Genomic DNA, 18,629 nt, shown 5'->3' with positions numbered 1-18,629 from the left:
AAAATAAAAGCAAAAAACGACAAATTTACAATTATATGTAAATTACGGACTGTATTTTATTTGCTGTTTGCAAAGAAATGGAACAGAAACATGCCAGATGTTTCTATTGCTGTAATTCATTCAAGTGCAAAAGAACACTGAAACACAGAGCTCTCAGAATAAATAAATTTTGTAAATACCTTATTGTTATTTGTTAATGAAGTTTAATCCGAATTAACAGGAAAAAATACAGTATTGTAAAATGTTCCTAAAGTTGATAAATATGTATCAAGTATGTATCTATCCTTCATCAGTCATCACCAAGAAGATTTAAAAATTTATGACGATAGAACTAATTCAAATATTTTTGAAGAAAATAAATTATATAACATATTTATATGAATCTAAGTTTATATGTATCTATCTGAGTAAATTGTAATATAAAGTACCTATAAATTGTACTTGTATATATGACACATAATCCTCCTCTTCTATAATAAAATTCTCGTGTAACAGTGTCAGCTGCTCCAGGGGTAAAAAGATTGGCCAATTATTATTCAATTTTTTTTCTTGTATGTTTGATAATAGATTATTTTTATTCCGCTGAGTGATAAGGAGGACCTACAAGAAAGGCGTTTAGATGGGTTAGCTAAGTGCAATTAGATTTTTTTTTATACGGAGCTAGCTACAAGGTAGTTATTATTCTGTGGTATAATAAAGCACGCATGTTACGGATCATATAGTGCTTCTAACTTCTCTATACTCCATTTTGAAGTCATAGTAGATATCTATACATATTTATTTTGATGACTGTTTGAATAGATTTACTTACGTGGAAATAATTATAAACGAATATTTAATCATTCTCGGTGTATAAAGTGCTTTCATAGACACACTTAACTTACAGCGTGCAGCGCTATGTCAACATGCGCTTTACTCTGAAATCGATATTAGAAATCTAGACTGTGATTTAGCATAAATTACTATCGACCAGCTCGACGTCGTCAAGTCAATATGGTTGTTCAAAGCCTCTCATAGTTCAGGGTTCAGTAACTTCTATTCATTTCAGAAGGGAGGATAGTTCTTGTGGTCTATACGAGCACATAATTGAGTTAGACATTGAATTACGCGCGTGGAAAATTAATTACCAAATCGGTTTACAGTTCAACGTTGTTAATTGATTTCTTCGTGCATGAACATATTAATTTAATTAATTTCGTAATTTATTTAACTCCTGAGTACTCTTATAATTCCACTATCTATTTAACAAAAATATATAGATAGTGGAACTATAAAATTACATTTGTCAACATAACAATGGAAAAAATCTAATTGTAGGGATATCAATATGATTTTTATTAATTATTATTAGATAAAAAGTTAATAGTCCTAGTAACAGATTGAAATTTCACTTTAGTTTTATTTTAATTAAGTTATCCGCATACCTTATAGGAAATTCAATACTTTAAAGAATGTGAACAGCCTTCCGTTTTAGATATTTACAATTTAACACTCCAGTGAATACATTTCATTGATCTATTATAAACAAGTAATTTATTAAGGTAAGGGTTTAATTATATTATTTATAATTTATATAATATAATTTATTTATAAGGTATCTACAGTTCAATAAAAATTAGATACAAATTTTATCTGACGTACGAAATGACTAAACTTCCCTCATAAATTAAATACCTACCTACTCATTCGAATTAGTAATTTTGAGGGTAACAAAAGTATAGGAAAATTATGATAATAAATGTAGACAATTTTATGTAAAATATTTTAATTATTAAATATTAATATTTTTCGGTTATAGCATTTGAATGTGTGTAGTTTTTATTTAGGTATAATGTATATTGTAGTCTTGGACTTTGATTTCGTGTTTAGGTAATATCAGCTATCAAAGATTTAACGTCTAGGTGCAACTTTGGTGCAAACTCCTTTAAGGCACTTGAGGGGTTCGCGACACACAGCTGAGGGGGTTTCTCCCAACTCCTTGCTGTAGGTCTTACACGCCGCGCCTTCCGCTGAAATCATATAAAACGTTATTAATGTGCGTTTAATATAGAATATTATTTTTACACAGCTAAGTATTGGAATGGAAAATAAATAAATGGGACTATGGGATAACTATGGGACTACGGTTATATTCTAAAATATCAATAAGCTGTTAAGAGCTTTATAGACTTTATTTCACGCAATTCTAAACATAAGTATAAAATGTATTTCTCAAAATCTTAAAATCGTCCTCGGTTATAAAGTGCTTTTAAAATGAGTATAGAATCTATACTTAATATTAACTAAACAACTTTTTTCCTTGGTTACAGTGAGATAAAGTTTCGTAATTTATTATTAGCATTCAAAAGTTTGTGATAATTATTTTCGTAGGTATTGTCCGAACATTTTCTTATCTTTATGTGTTTAATAATTATAATACGAGTGAATAGCTTTTTAGAATGGTGATATGCAATAAAATGGTATATTTAAAAATCAATACATACACAAAAAGGTCACACAAGCCGGGCAGCAAGCGCATTTGCCAGCGTGGTTGGCGCGGTAGGTCGACGGAGTTTTGCAGCTCTTATCGCTAATTTTGTTTGTGCAAGGGTGCTCCTTGCAGTAGGAGGAACCGCACACGAGGTCTCCGTATACGAAGGTCATGGCGCACGCCAGAACAACCAGCACGAGTGTTGCTTTCATTCTGAAAATGAGTAACTCTTTAAAATGTGATGTGCATTCATTAGAGACTAGAGTTGAGTTGTGTTCTCTCTTAGTATAGAGATAGATATGATATAGAGTCTGATTATATTCTTTCATAATATGCGTTCAGTATGATATAATTTGAGGTGGATCTGGAAATGCCGTTAAAGTCAGTATTTTTATCCCGTCTTAACCCGTCACCGAGTCTGAATTAAATAAATTTAAAATAAAAATTGCTTACATCTTTATGATATCTTTTCGATTACAAATTTCATTATAAATTACATCAATCTGATTAATCCTATATGGAAATTATAAATGTTCTGCTGCGTAGAGTAGTTGAGATTCATTGTTTAAAATCAGCCTCATTTGTCCCTTTCGTCATTTTTCTTAAAAATATAAACATTTAAATCCAACATTTAAAATTTTGTATGAATTATTGTCCCAAAAACTTCGCTCTTACGGATGAATGCGGTCAAAATGGCCACGATATAAGCGAGTTTTTCATCGTTCCATCTCTTATTACAATCATATTTCACGCTGATCGCGTCCAAACGAACGGAATCGATTAATATTGGTTTCGATGTGTCATGAGAGAAAAAAACAGCTAAGCCTTGCGAGCTTTGGTATTAAGCGACAATGAATTACGGTCGTGCGCGGAATAGCAGATGTGCTGAAAGATCTTGCGATTACTGAAAAGCTTACATTTCAGATGGACTTTCACAAGATTATCTACAACGAAGACCATTTATATCACCGTACGTTGTTTATTATAATTAAGTGATGCACACACGGTAAAACTGTAAATATGTATAAATTATTAATTGTCGTAATTTTTTTATAGTGTCATTACTTTATTAAATAACTATCAATTACCTATAAAATAAAATAAATCTCTATACAATATATCCTGTTATAAATAAAATCAATTAATGTATTATAATATTAGCATATTTTGTGTATTTATTAATTAAAATTTACTTACTTGATCAAAGGTGTCTCTTGCACTTGAGATGTAAAAATGAATGTGAGGAAGCAAATCCGTTTATGTAATATAAGACGAACTTGTGATAACCCCGATTCATGTTTACTCTTTATTAAGATATCGAGAATACATTATCTCGAATTTCTCTAGAAGTAGCTGTTATTGTTTATAACTTAACAATTCCATAAATTTTGTTTCGGTAAAACTCAGATAGTCATAATTAGCGCTTAGCGCGAAATGATAATCTCGGTTATCTATTAATTATTATTGACGTGAATGTATCTTTTTTTTTTTAATTTATCTTTATTATGTAACATTTTCAACTTTATTATTTCTATTTATTTTAATTAATGTAAAGGTATTATGTATAAAGTAAGGTAATTAATTTCTTCTTACTTTATGATATAAAAAGCAAGTGAAAAAATTAGTTTACCATAAATTATAAGGGATAGATAAGTTTTAATTGAATTACCCCGACAAATATGCAAACTTTTCCTTCTTGCATTTTGCAGTAGGTATTTTATGAATCGGAACTAGCTCCACCAACAACAAACTTTCCCCGCCTCACCCACCATTACTTTGCACTACGACAGTAAATTAAAACTTACTATGGCTATGTTATTTAGAATACCATTAGCGACCTATGTTGACTAATGTGAAGTAAATTTGTTATATGAAGTGTGTATAAAATATGTTAAGGTTGTAATTTGTATAATATTATGTACATATTATTCAAATAGAGTCATATTATGTCATTTTGAAAAAGCCTTTTGTTTGCTTTAAATTATTTCACTTTTTCGGATCACAATAATTGGTGAGTGTTTTTTCTAAATATATCTATACTAATATTATAAAGCTGAAGAGTTTGTTTGTTTGTTTGTTTGTTTGTTTGTTTGAACGCGCTAATCTCGGGAACTACTGGTCCGATTTGAAAAAATCTTTCGGTGTTAGATAGCCCATTTATCGAGGAAGGCTATATTTCATCACGCTACGACCAACAGGGGTGGAGCCACGGGGGTGAAACCGCGCGGAGCAGCTAGTCATTTATAACCCCAAGACTCGACATCGACTAATAATAATCCGAAGTCTTAATTGATTTTTGGTGTACCTGGATATGTGTATATGGAGTACTGCTCGCACCTCTGGGCCGGAGCACCCCAATACCAGCTCCTACCATTAGACCGCGTTCAGCGTCGAGCAATCCGCATCATTGACGACACCGAGATTGCCAAATCGCTTGATCCTTTGTCGCTGCGGAGAGACGTCTCGTCTCTCTGTGTTTTCTATAAAATCTATAATGGGGAATGTTCCGAGGAACTCTTCGACCTGATTCCAGCTGCCGGTTTCCACAACCGCACATCCCGTCTCAAACTTAAGTATCATCCTCATCATCTGGATGCATGGCGATCTAGTACAGTGCGATTCACCCGGCATTTTTTGCCAAGAACAACATCGTTGTGGAACGAACTACCATCTGAGGTGTTTCCAAGCGTCTTCGACAAGGAAATCTTCAAAAAAAGGGCATATAAACATCTTAAAGGCCGGCAACACATTCGCGGTGCCCCTGACAACGCGAATGCCAATGGGCGGCGGGCTTCACTTTCCATCAGGTGACCCGCCTGCTCGCTTGCCCGCTTAAATATTAAAAAAAAAAAAAAAAAAAAAACCTTCATAATATTATGGCCATTGCATTACATAAATGTTATTTTTATGAAAAGCATTGTAGTATGTTGTTGGTTTTATAGATATGTATCTGTTCGTTTATTTCTACAGGAACAAATTTTCATTATTCATTAGGCAATTTAATTACAACTGGACGAATAGTTCTTCATTAGCCCATTTGAATGAACGTCATGTTTATTCAAATCTACAGCCATTCAAAGTATTGCAATGTTACGTTAGAGCCGAGTAAAAGCTATTATTTTAATTAGTCTGCATAGTTTGTTTTACAAAAGCAAAACACGTAATGGAATAGGAATCTTATAACTTTTAATTTGTTTATAAAATCCATTAGTAATAATTTTTAAAAGAAATAGTGTAACATAATGATTCCTCTCGATATAGTGAAATACGTCTGACCAAGCAAAAAAGAGAAAACTAAAGTAAAAAAAAGAAAAGGTGTAAAATAAAGATGTCAATTAAATAAAAAGCAGGCTATGTCTTGGCCTACGAAAGGTGAATATGCCTAAATGCAGCCGTAGCGCAGTGCGTAGCACGTGTAGACTGTAGCAGTGTACCTGTAATATACAACTGAATTTGTTTTAACTTCTAAAACACAATATCTTCACTGGATATATTATATTATCATCTTCATAAAATACGCTTTATTTTAAATTGTGTATAGTTCAGGATACATCGCCCATTTTTGCAAGTGACTACTATCAAGCTAATTTTCCGTTTGTAGCTTTATTTTGATGAGACGCCCAATAATTTCGTGTACGAAAGTCTCGATTGTGGTAGCTAACAGAGATAACAAGGATAAAAATTTTTGATTTGATGGTTCTCAAATATTTATTACTAACTGAATTAATTTTTTTTTGTTCAATCTCAAGATAATTACCTAAATTATTCGAAAAAATATTTGTCCTACAAAATCTATGGTTTGTTCAAAGAGTCCCCCTTTCCAAAGTGTATCGATAACGAGGTCATCATAAATGATTACTAACAAGCTGATTTTTTTGTTTTCACTTAGTTAATGTTTATATAATTCAACAGACATAATATTGTCCTACAAATTGCGTAATAAATATTTGAGAACCATCAAATCAAAAAATTTTATCCTTGTTATCTCTGTTAGCTACCACAATCGAGAGTTTTGTACACGAAATTATTCGGTGTCTCATCAAAATAAAGCTACAAACGGAAAATCAGCTTGATAGTAGTCACTTGCAAAAATGGGCGATGTATCCTGAACTAGTAAGTCAATACTTCTTTACTTCATTACTTCAAGTATATTTTAACTAAATCCATACTAATATTATAAATGCGAATGTAACTCTGTCTGTCTGTCTGTTACTCAATCACGCTTTAACTACTACTGAACCAATTGGCATGAAATTTGGTATAGATATTTTGATACCCGAGAAAGGACATAGGATAGGTTTTATCCCGGAAATCCTACGGGAACGGGCTTTCTTTGAAAACGCGGGCGAAGCCGAGGGCGGAAAGCTAGTAGTACATATTTTTCCTTTTTATCGCAGACTTAAAATAGATTTATTAAATGCTATTCTCTACTTGAAAATATTGTCACGTATGTTTTATCCAAGAGCTGGCGTTGGCAACTCTAAGAAACAATGTGCTGCTATTAACTATGCTTAATAAGCGTATACGTATACAGCCGCCTGCGAGCAGCAGAATTGCGACCTATTTTCTTCAAAGTCTACAAATTTATATACGTTTTTATTTTTAGTATGATTTTGTTGGAAGTGAAGAAGAATCAAAGTTCATTTTCATTTTAAAGGACATCTCTTAAGTTATAATATTGGAAGTCGACAAAACTCATAACTATTATATAGTAATAAATTAATTGGGTCCATGGTAATAAGCCTAAGTATAGACCTGATTAGTTGGTAACTGATAATAATTTTGGGTCACTGAACTTGACAGAATAATGTTGACAGAGCTATTAAATTTTCCTCCTATCCGAGAATTATCCCGGTAAAATGACGTAGGTAGTAATTTATTAGTAACTAGCTGTTGCCCGCGACTTCGTCCGCGATTAGGTCGTTTTTCGTCATTCGTTGTTTAAAAAAAATACGTGACACTTTATTTTAAAATTTTCTTAATTATTGTCTCTTATAAAATTTAACTACATTAAAATTGAACACTCTGATAAGAAAATCTTAAAATCTGAAGAAAACATGAATGTGGTTTAAATTCTACATTACTTAGTATCAAATAATAATCTAAATTAAATGTAGATTAACAGTTTGAGCACACCATTATAGAATATGTACCTAAGTATTAAATTACGTTAGTTTACATAGTAACTTTACTAAAAACACGATGACTATCTTTCGCGCTCGATACCACAAACTAAGCATGTTTGTGGTACGTGGCCCGCGTCACTTGACCCCCATCTGGATCCATGATGATGATTCCATCCTGAAGATGATTCAGAAGATGATTCTGAAGATGATTCTGAAGATGATTCAGAAGATGATTCTGAAGATGATTCTGAAGATGATTCAGAAGATGATTCTGAAGATGATCCAGGATGATTCCATCCTGAAGATGATTTCTTTTGCCTGGAAGAAATCACCGTCGCCTAACAAATGTAATGTGTTTTCTTATAAAACCGTAACATAATTTATTTTATCTACTTAAATAATGAAAATGATATATTTTTAAAATATAAAACATATTATTTAAAATGATTAAAAATAAATAAATGAAGCAACTACGATTCAAAGAAAACATCTTTTTCAGTGTGAAAATGCTCTAAGCAATCCTGGATGATGAACTGTATATCATGTACCTACTCTGATCCCAGTACGGTCGGTACGTCGATAGCCATAACGATTAATATTATAATCAGATAACCGCAAAGTCAAAATAAAAACATTACTTGTAAAGTTGTGAGTGCAAAATTTACGTTTCATTTGGCAATAACATTTTTTTCGGTACTAAAACGTAGTAGTTTGATATGTGGTTGGCTGCCCCTCCTCTCCTTCCTGAAAATTACCCTCCAAAATTTCCCGAGATACTTCCAATGATTGAACCATTGGACGTTGGACATTAACTTCAGTCAAAAATTGACGAAGCGGATGATTACTAATTTCCACTTAATCCTCGCTGCTACTGTCTTTATCATCAAATCATCAATTTTCAAGTGGTGTAGTAAAAATATCAGCAGAAATCGTCTTCCAAAGGCGATATAATTTTATTAGCATTGAATAAAAAAATCAAAAGTTAACTGTAAATCTATAAAAAAAGCTAAGTACTTACAAATAAAATTTTATCAAAAACTTATGTTCCCAATGCACCTCAAAATAATAAAAGAATCATTCATTTCATTTCATTTCAATAAATACCTGTAAGTAACAACTTACCTTTTGTGGGAACGCATGATGGTGAAAATTCACAAAACACGAAGATTGCATTTGATATTTTTGGTTTTATGGCATTCAATTGCTTTATAAATATCACTACATAGTATAAAAAAAGTCGCTTTCTGTGTCCCTATGTCCCTATGTCCCTTTGTATGCTTAAATCTTTAAAACTTCGCAACAGATTTTGATGCGGTTTTTTTAATAGATAGACTGATTCAAGAGGAAGGTTTTAGTACATAATTTATTAGGTTTTAGACAAAGCGGACGAAGCCCCGGGCGGTAAGCTAGTAAATTTATAAAACACGAAGATTTTAAAAATTGTAACTAATGAACACAACAATATATTATTATACTCTTTGGAACACAATCATTAGATTAACTGTAGATAATGGTGTCTATTTTTACTTAAAATAATAAACATCTAAGTACCCTCACTTTAAAAAAAATGTAGTTTATTATTTACACGAAATATATCTTTCTATCTAAATTATTAATTTTTAACATTGTGTTCAGTAGTGTTAACATGTAAATTGATTTGATTTTTACGAAATCTCATAGATGGCGCTGTTACAAAATTAACATTATACAACTTACATTCTTTAAGCTACGTTTCTCTTCCCAAGTTACTTAAATGGCATAATTTTTATAGTGTCAATCTAGATATTGTCAAACAACATTTATATATGCGTCATTTGATTATTAATTTCCAATAGTTAACGTGTAAATTGATTTGATTTTTATAACATTTAATAGATGGCGCTGTTTCTAATTTGTCTTTATACTACTAAATTCATTAAACTGTTTCTCTGCCCAAATTACGTAAATGACATAGTTTTTATTTTGTAAAGCTAGATAATAGCATGGCTTACTCGAAACCAACATTTAAACATGAGTCTTTAGATTGTACGCTGTCGTAGTACACGGAATATGTAAGAAAAATAAAGGTTCACAGCTCCTCCCCCGTAGATGATAGCTTAATAATATGTAGCCTATAGCCTCACCCGACCTGTTAGTAATATTCATGCAAAATTTGAAGTCAATCTATGCAGTACTTTTCGAGATTAGCTCGGACAAACATACAGACAAACAGACAAACAGACAAACAGACAAACAGACAAAAATTCTAAAAACTATGTTTTTGGCTTCTATATCGATTATAGATCACGGCCCAGATATTCTTTTAAAAAAATATTCAATGTACAGTTTTGACTTTCCTACGATTTTATTATATGTATAGATGTTCTTGATACTTGATACTTATATTTTGTGATAAAGTGTGTACCAGCTCTAACACCAATATGTCCAAATGTATTTCCAACACAAGTTAGAGCCAGGAAAAAATAGGTGTTAATTCAAACTGTAATCTAATATTTGAGCCAAACACTCAGATTCGATCAGCCGTTTTTTTTTCGTGATTGTGTCAAATACTAATTCGACGAAAGATCCAGTATACATAATGCTTATATAGAAAATCGTTTGAGTATCTGAATTTATCAGCACAGGCCATTGTACTTATTATTTATAGATTTCTATTTTTAGATATAATTTTGGTAATTTACTATTAAAGTTTGTGAAACAGGATACAGCATAACAATACCTCGGAAATTAATATTCACAAACAACAACATCTCAGGATGCTCGAGAGATATTCATTACCGTGAGCCGTGACCACAGCGAGTACAATTTTCGTCGAGTTTACAAACTTCGATACCTATTAGGAAGCTTTTATATGAGGAAGTGGTTGAGTTTCGGATTTTCGTGTAACCTAAAAAACTTATTTCAGAATAATTTATTTATAATTTAATTTTATAATATTTTATTTACCTATTTATTTATAAATATTTAAATAAATAAAGATTAATATATGTACAAGATACAAAAGGTCAAATAAAAATTTATTTATTTGTATACAAACTTGTACCTTCCAATTTCCAACCAAATTAGTTCGATACTCGAAACATAATGCGATTCATTAGATAAACTAATAGGTATAACGAGAATTGAGGTTGTCAGTAAAGGTCAACGTTAACATTTATTAGAGTGTCGACTCCACTCTGGAACCGATATTTCGTCATTAAAATGTATACGAAAACGGATAATATTTATCTCTACCTAGCGTGTTATTCGCCCCTATTTTGTTTTTCTATTTTAAAATTATTAAAAGGCAATGTTTCTAATCGTCCAAAAAAGATTGAGGTGCCTAATGCGACCGACAATTTTTTTCGTAAGCTGTTAATTATTTTAACAATAATTAACATGCTTCAACAGCTTCCATAATATAAAACAATAATAATATTTTGTAAGTTTTTAATGAAGGCAATAAAACACGCCAAATTCATTGAAAGATAAAAACAAATAATAATGTAATGCATCTTCTTCAAGACGGATGAGGGAACACGATTCTTCTGTTTTTGTGATAATTCAATTCTGTACGCCGGGTCATGGATACCTACGGCATAAAATATAAACGTTAAATGGAAAAGTACTAAGCGTAATTAATATTCTCAGAATAATTATATCTCATGACAGTGTAACGTGTATTTTAATATTTCCATACAGAAATGGATTAATAAGTAATGTTAGTTTACAATACTTTTATACCAAATATATCTATTTGGTATAAAAGTATTGTAAACTAACATATATAATAACTAACATATATAGTAAAAAGCGTTCACAGTTCCACATTGCATTCAATCTATTGCCGCAGGCATTAATTTGCTCGTTCTTTCCAACGTGAAGCTATTCCATTTTTAATTGATAAAGACATAACGAACAATGGTAATGGTTTAAAAACTTCAAAATAGTAATTAATGAAGATAGTATACAAACTGTGGTGGCTCGGTGTTTAAGGTCTTTGAGTATTTTGAGCCCGAATTGACCCTCTTACTTACTGTTACGTATAAAGTTATCTAGATTTTAGAGAAAAAGTTAATTATGTTAAATCTCGGCGGCGTTATAGGTATCATCATTTATTTATTTATTTTTATTTATTTTAATTCTTTATTTAACACACACATAGGTACAGAAGATAAGAAGAAGAAAAGAGAAAAACATCATGTTATAATATAATACCTAATTAAAAAGCGAATGATCATACTCATGTTTCACATTAAAGAACACGATCATACTTAATTTTATTACCTAAAGAAAAATATATAGCTCATTTCTTACTCAGACTAAACCGGCCGTAATAAACCTCGGGTATAATATTAATCGAATCATCACCGCGAAATAAGTAAACCGCAAGGATATATCCGAATAATTAAATACTTTACTGTCCTGTATTTTTAAGTATTTTTATAGTATTTTTATAGGGTATGCAAAGTTGTACAAATATTAAGTACTAGAGTGCATATTTTTTTGTATACAAATTTGTGCAACGATAATTTATCTATAAAAAATATACCTCAATTAATTACATTCCATAGGCACGTGAGGGATGGAAACCTTTGGCATTTTCATCTGAAGCCGCTGCGCACTAATGGACTTTTATATGATTTCTAATGAAATTTTGTATACGACGCGCTAATTGAATAGCAATGAGCATATGAAGTTACTTCCAAAGCTTTGTTTTATTTAAAACCTTACAGTTTCGTTAAATTAATCTCAAACGCATAATTAATGATGCAATAAATATGAAGTCTATTTCCTTAATAGTTTAATACATCTTTGTTACATCTTTGTTCGGAAAAACTTATTATATAATTGTTACTTTTTATAATTTTATTACGATAATTTTATTATTGCAAATTTAATTGTAACAAAATCGAAACTTAAAGCTGTAATTCGTCCTTCACGCAATTCCTGGAAAGCAATCAGTTAAATACTTAGTCCTTTGTACCTTACACTACTATTTAGTACATTTTCCCCTTTATACACTAATGGAACTAAATAAATATAGAAGTAGATTAGGCTAAGCACAATAGGTCCTTTGAGTGTTTGATTTAGAAGGAGGAATTGTTCACATTTCTACGCACGAGGAGTGACTAGGATATCTAGTTAGAAAAATATATGATTCTTCAGAGAAGAACTTACTCGGTCTAACAAGTAACAACAAAAAGAGCACTATCAAGAGAAACCCTGACTGAAGAAGTGAAGAAGTTTTTGAGACTATTCCTATTATACCCAGAGGAGGTATATTATTTCTTTATAGTTTCTCATTTCTGTACATTCACCTATCTATAGACAACAAAAACTTGCGAGTTGCGATGTTATTAAATTAGGAAAAGGACGTTTTAAGTCATCAAGAATTAATTCCATTTGCTGCCGTATCTCACAGAGAATTAAAAAGTAAAAAAGGTATAAAATAAAGCACCCACATAAATTAACATTTTACTCGTTTAAAAATTAAGATTAGATTTTGTCGTTAGACACGTGTTGTGGCTGGAAGAGGGAATAAGGGTGTATGAAATTAATTAAGTGGTACTGTCCGCAAATATTTGCCTAATGCTGTATCCAGAACGAGCGAAGAATTCAGGTTAAAGCTTTGTATAAAGGGCAATTAAACGATGCACTGAATGTTGTGGTATTTTACCCTTCGTAGATTGTCTATTTTTCATAATAAGCATTTACTTTTCTTGTGTGATTTAAGTACTTAATTCAATTGCGCTACCATTTCCATTTGACAATCTATAAAATAGAAGATTGAAACTAGGTTAGATGATCGATACAAATAAACTTAATAATGGTTGTGGGATTGGATAGACTTGGGGTAAACCCTTTAATGTATAAAATTCCTATTCAATAGCAGTTCGTCTTTCCTCGCAAGTGTTTTCTTAGTGAGGTCTCGCCCTAATGCGTTTTGAGTCTCGCCATTTTCCTTTGTGTGGCTCTAAGAGTTTAATGTACCTACAGATTTCAAGCTTTCTATGTAATATATCTCTTTACTTTTGGTATTAAGGTATTAAAATTGTTAACTGTATGAATAAATTATTGTAATCGAAATGAACGTCATCCACAATGGTTGCAAATGATACACTAGGTAATCATTTAAAATTATGCCTAAACATTATAGTTTAAAAAATGAAACCTTATTTATATTGGCTACGCCAATAACACAAGAAATACTTTTTTTAAGTTTTATAAAGCTTTGTAACTAGGAAGTTTTTGCCTAATGGAAATTAAAGGAAATTGCACAGAAGATTGGAAATTTTCCGGAAACTTTACGGCGATTTAAACTGTCAATCACGGTAGGTTCTTCGGAATTATCGGGCCAGTAAGTCATAAATGAATAATAAGGATGTAGCTTTCTTCTTTAGTAAGATTTATTTTCTATGTACCAGCAACATCATCAGATTCTAAATTCTAATTTCACAGTAGAACACTAGATACTGCGAGAATAAATCTACATACCTATTTTATAAGCACAGTTAACCATTTATTTTTCTTAAATAACGAAAATGTGTATTATAAAAATTTATTTGATTTATTAAAATTATTTCTATTATAAGAAAAACGTGTCTGAATTATAAATATACATCATATATTATTATCAGATTATGCTAGATAATAAATTAAAATATATTACACTTTAAAGTTTTACACCTTCAGTGAAAATGTCACGTTCCAACCATTATTTTAAATATGTACGGGGTACGTGAGTCAGACTTTTCTAAACGGCCTTTATGTACCTACTATCTCTTCGAAACCACGCTTCGAACTCAATAGTATTGGATTGATAAAAGGTACCTTACATTCATATAAAATGTATGTGAAGCAGGAGGAAATGAGTGTTTATTCCTGTTTGTGAAACTTTATAACTGTTTATAAATTTATCTTTGTTGTGTTAGTAATCTATACTAATATTATAAAGCTGAAGAGTTTGTTTGTTTGTTTGTTTGAACGCGCTAACCTCGGGAACTACTGGTCCGATTTGGAAAATTCTTTCGGTGTTAGATAGCCCATTTATCGAGGAAGGTTATAGGCGCTATCGCGCGCGCATATCATCGCGCTACGACCAACAGGGGTGGAGCCACGGGGGTGAAACCGCGCGGAGCAGCTAGTAAGGAATATAAAGTCAAGAATTTTATGACCTATCCATTAACATTCATACTAATTATACCGGTACAATGACAACACTCCTCAATAGCTTATGCAAATGCACACGGTTGACGGTGGCGTATGTACACTGCAATTAATTAAATGTCCGACATTTGTGTTGTGAATAGGATCGAATATAATAGCCAATATATACTCATTATATGCGATCACATTACACTATTTTACTTAAATTTATAACTGAATATATAATTTTAGACTAGACTGCTTAGTTTAGCAATATTTAGTTGGGATCCAGTAATAGGTATGTTGCTTGACCATTTCGTATTGAAACATGTATGTCGCTTAAAACCGGTAACTCGCATTATCTATATATTTTTATGATAATTTACATAGCAAAGCTCCGTTAAAATATGTATTACTTTTAAGTCCTTCTAAAATAATTTTCATGATACAGGTTTCTCTTAGAAGCACAACTCAGCGGACTTTGTTAAAGTAAAGTTTTCTGTCCGTTCCGACGAATAATTTATTCAGAGGGTTTTAAAAGCGAGGTCGGATTTAGCAAAATGTGTCTTAATATCGGAGAACTTTAAGAATTAAATTTGAATTTTATTAATGTTCACAATGGACTGAAGCGTTACGCCTGGAAAATCATACCTTACACTTGGTATTCCGGTATTCATTTTTATAAATCAAAATTTCATGAAACCGTCAAATTGACGTGTTCTCGAAATAAACTAATATAAAGCTTATAATTTAAAAATTTAAATATAATAGTTTGTATAATAGGTACATAAGTAATATATTTTGTAGGTAATTACCTAGCTACTTACTTTTACACCTATTTTTCTAATTTTAGAAAAGCTTATCAACAAAATTCGAGATCATTATAAATATCCTAAATATTGATAATAATTTATTAATCTTTTACGAATGATATTATACGTAAATTCGTTTTGACTCTTTATTTTTCTCGTAGAGCTTCTTCGTACAGACAAACAGAAGATTATTTTTATATTTCTTCGGTCACTTGTCTGCTGATTCTATTTAACAATTTATTATCAGTATCAATTGATCGTATTAAGTGTGTTAAACCAATTGTAACGTGACATAAATATAATTGGCTCTTTGGATCTTTCACAACAATGTTTCAGATATAATTGATATGTTGAAAAACATCAAATAATTGACATGTAATTTATTTATATAGGTAGGTAAAATCTTAGGGTAAAATATATGTACCATATGTAGATACGTATATAAAAATTATATCTACATTTGAAACGTACCTACGTAGAGATAAAAATTGCTCCATTAATGAAATCGCTTGTCAATAAAATTGTCATTTGCAGAGAGCATGGTTTTTTAATTAGTGAGTAGGCAAATATGTGAAATTTTTATTTGCAAATATGTATGTATATGGTTGATAATAAAGCTATTTTTATCCCTTTCTCATTGACAGCATAAAAAAAAACATTTAAAAGAAATGAAAGACTGAATAGCAAACTAATATTAATTCAAAAACATAAATTAATTGGAATAAGTAAATCTTTCCGAAAAATAATCACGAAACAAGTTTTAAAATGATCGAATCCACGCTTTGTGGTCGTAAATCTATTGAAAACGATCGGATAACGAGCTCAATAATTTGTCGTTCTATTCATAAAATAAAATGTTTTATATTATTGAATCGAAGTAGTCCTTCTTAAATCTATTCAACATTCACGTAGTACTAACAATAAAAATGAAGTTCTAATACATATAATGTTAAGTATCATCTAGTTGTATTTTTATTAAAGCTTATAATTTATATTTGCAACTAAAGGATAATGACATATGTTTTAAAATAGCTGTGATTAAAATATAATCGATTACCTAAGTAGAATAGACCTATACTTAAATGTTATTTTGTTATTTATAGTTTCAAATTTCAAGTGTGCAACGAAAAATATCGTACGGTGGGACGGGGGTAGTATGTTTCTTTCTAAAGATTCACACTTGTAACAAATGAGTATTGTTCTCAGAAAAGTGCTTCCTGACCTTCGGGGTCGTTTTATAACTCCCCAACTCGAACATTCTTTAACTTGAGAACTATATTGTAGTTTCCAGTTGAACATCGCATACAGACTTTAAGATTAATGTTTGTTCCTGAATCGAGACTTGTTACTATAATTTAAATAACATAGTTGTGTGGTTTGCGTCTTATTTGCGTTGTGTGGTTTGCGACTAACATAACCAAATCTTGTATATTCGAATATCGTATTTATTATTACCTATTTGAAATTAAAAATACTGCTTTGTTAGAGAATAGATGAATTGAAGCCATTTTTTATCATTTATTTCTGTTTGGTGGATTAATCAGCATTATAATGATAAAAATCCGTTTTAGATTTAAAAAATTCTCAATAGAAAATATATTTTTAAATTTTCTTTTGATGTACCGAGATTATGTGCTTGGTCGAAGAATTCGATATGAGAATAAACTAAACTGAAGTTTTGGATTGATTACTTATGTATCTGCTGCTCTCACACGTGGTTCTTTGTCGGGAACAAATTCTATCTTAAAACAATATTGTTCACAGTTTTACAATCGCACAACACTTGCATTGTAAAACATATTGGAATACAAAAAGGCATTGCATTTCAAAACATTCGTATCATCATATTTTATTTAGATGGCTTGAGCAGACGATACTTTAAGTGGAAATTTTTCCAACTTGAATTTTACAAGAGTTTCAAAACAATAAATGAGTGTTATCAAAGTCACGCTGCAAAGAGGATTTTTCTTTGTAATTTAAACTCGGAGAACAAGTAAAAATTGCAACTTCTTAACCCATTTATTGTCCTGTCTTCTTCTTTATACGTTTAATATGTGTGTCTACTGTCTGTGATATCCTTCTCCTAAAGGAATTAATTCACTAGGTATAGGTAGAGTAGATAGGTATGAAATATTTTAAAAGAAGGTCTTCTCCGTCGATATGTTATCGTATGAGTTAATGTCTGAATGAAGAAAATGAAAAAATTCTAAATTTTGTTATAAATTAACTGAAATTAAAGCAAAATTTAATATAATCCATACCAATTTATGTGCGGATGTTATTGTAGTAATTTAGGAATCTACATTCGCGTAACAAATGAATGGTTAAACCACAGATAATATAATACTGTACATATTTCGTAACTATATTATACAATTCTGTGCAATGTGAGGATTTATGGTAATGTTAAACTGTCTGAAAGTGTGTCAGTATACATCGACATACCGCCAGGAGTGCGTGTGTGCACTAATAATTGTTCAATTATTCAACGGTTGCCGCCGAAGCGTCACCGTTTAAATGATGCAGGGTTGCTAGCCGCTAGGGCATGTGTTGTAATCACCCTATCAATAATGCCCAGAATATTTAAAACATTATAAAGAGTTAATCTAATGATGTTCAATTAAGTCAATTAACACACTATGTAATGCATAAATCGAGTACCTACGGAGTACGGACTAATTTTTTACGATAGGAATTCAATAGGAATTCATTTCTTTTTAATTACTTTACAGAACATTTATTAGAAAAACTACGATATAGTCCTTCAATTCCATTTAATAAAATCAACATCCAGAGTTCAGGTAGAAGTTATAAAAGTGCACTATAATAGTGACTCTTCATAAGTAAAAAGCTTTCGCGTTAACCCTGTATCAAGTTAGCAAACCCTTGTCCCTCGAGACATCAGTCTCGGATCCAATCCTTGAATACCAAAGGTCACGAATCCCGTTGCGAGTCAGAATTTTCCCAAGCTTTCATTTCCCAAACCGTGTCAATAAGTGGATTAGTTTTTGCAGGTTTTTGCATATAATTTTATGGGCTTTTAGAAATATTTTTTATAACAATAAAATATCAACTGCATATGTATATTTTAAT

The 18,629-nt window shown here is 31.0% G+C and overlaps 1 protein-coding gene across 2 annotated transcripts; it reads right to left on the bottom strand.

Annotated features, from left to right (window-relative positions):
- Positions 1-1,748: 1,748 nt before the first annotated feature.
- Positions 1,749-3,797, bottom strand: LOC123691460 (fungal protease inhibitor-1-like). Of its 2 annotated transcripts, none has more exons than XM_045635862.1 (3): positions 3,668-3,797; positions 2,484-2,683; positions 1,749-2,009 (listed from the first exon to the last, which is right to left on the bottom strand). In XM_045635862.1, exons 2-3 carry the CDS (start codon positions 2,680-2,682, stop codon positions 1,891-1,893), a joined length of 318 nt encoding a protein of 105 aa, XP_045491818.1. In that variant the 5' UTR covers position 2,683; positions 3,668-3,797; the 3' UTR covers positions 1,749-1,890. The 2 variants fall into 2 exon arrangements, with proteins under 2 accessions (XP_045491818.1, XP_045491820.1); XM_045635864.1 differs by having other exon boundaries at positions 3,664-3,695.
- Positions 3,798-18,629: the final 14,832 nt, after the last annotated feature.

This window comes from Colias croceus, chromosome 4, assembly GCF_905220415.1.
Source record: "Colias croceus chromosome 4, ilColCroc2.1".
In the NCBI taxonomy this organism is placed as follows: Eukaryota; Metazoa; Arthropoda; class Insecta; order Lepidoptera; family Pieridae; genus Colias; species Colias croceus.
This window is presented reverse-complemented; position numbering and strand designations above follow the sequence as displayed.

Bases quoted from the DNA above. Each gene is read 5' to 3' on its own strand.
- LOC123691460 (XM_045635862.1), bottom strand. From the start codon at position 2,682: ATGAAAGCAACACTCGTGCTGGTTGTTCTGGCGTGCGCCATGACCTTC. The intron at 2,010-2,483 runs GTATGTATTGAT...ATATGATTTCAG, and splicing joins GGCTTGTGTGACCTTTTTGT to CGGAAGGCGCGGCGTGTAAG.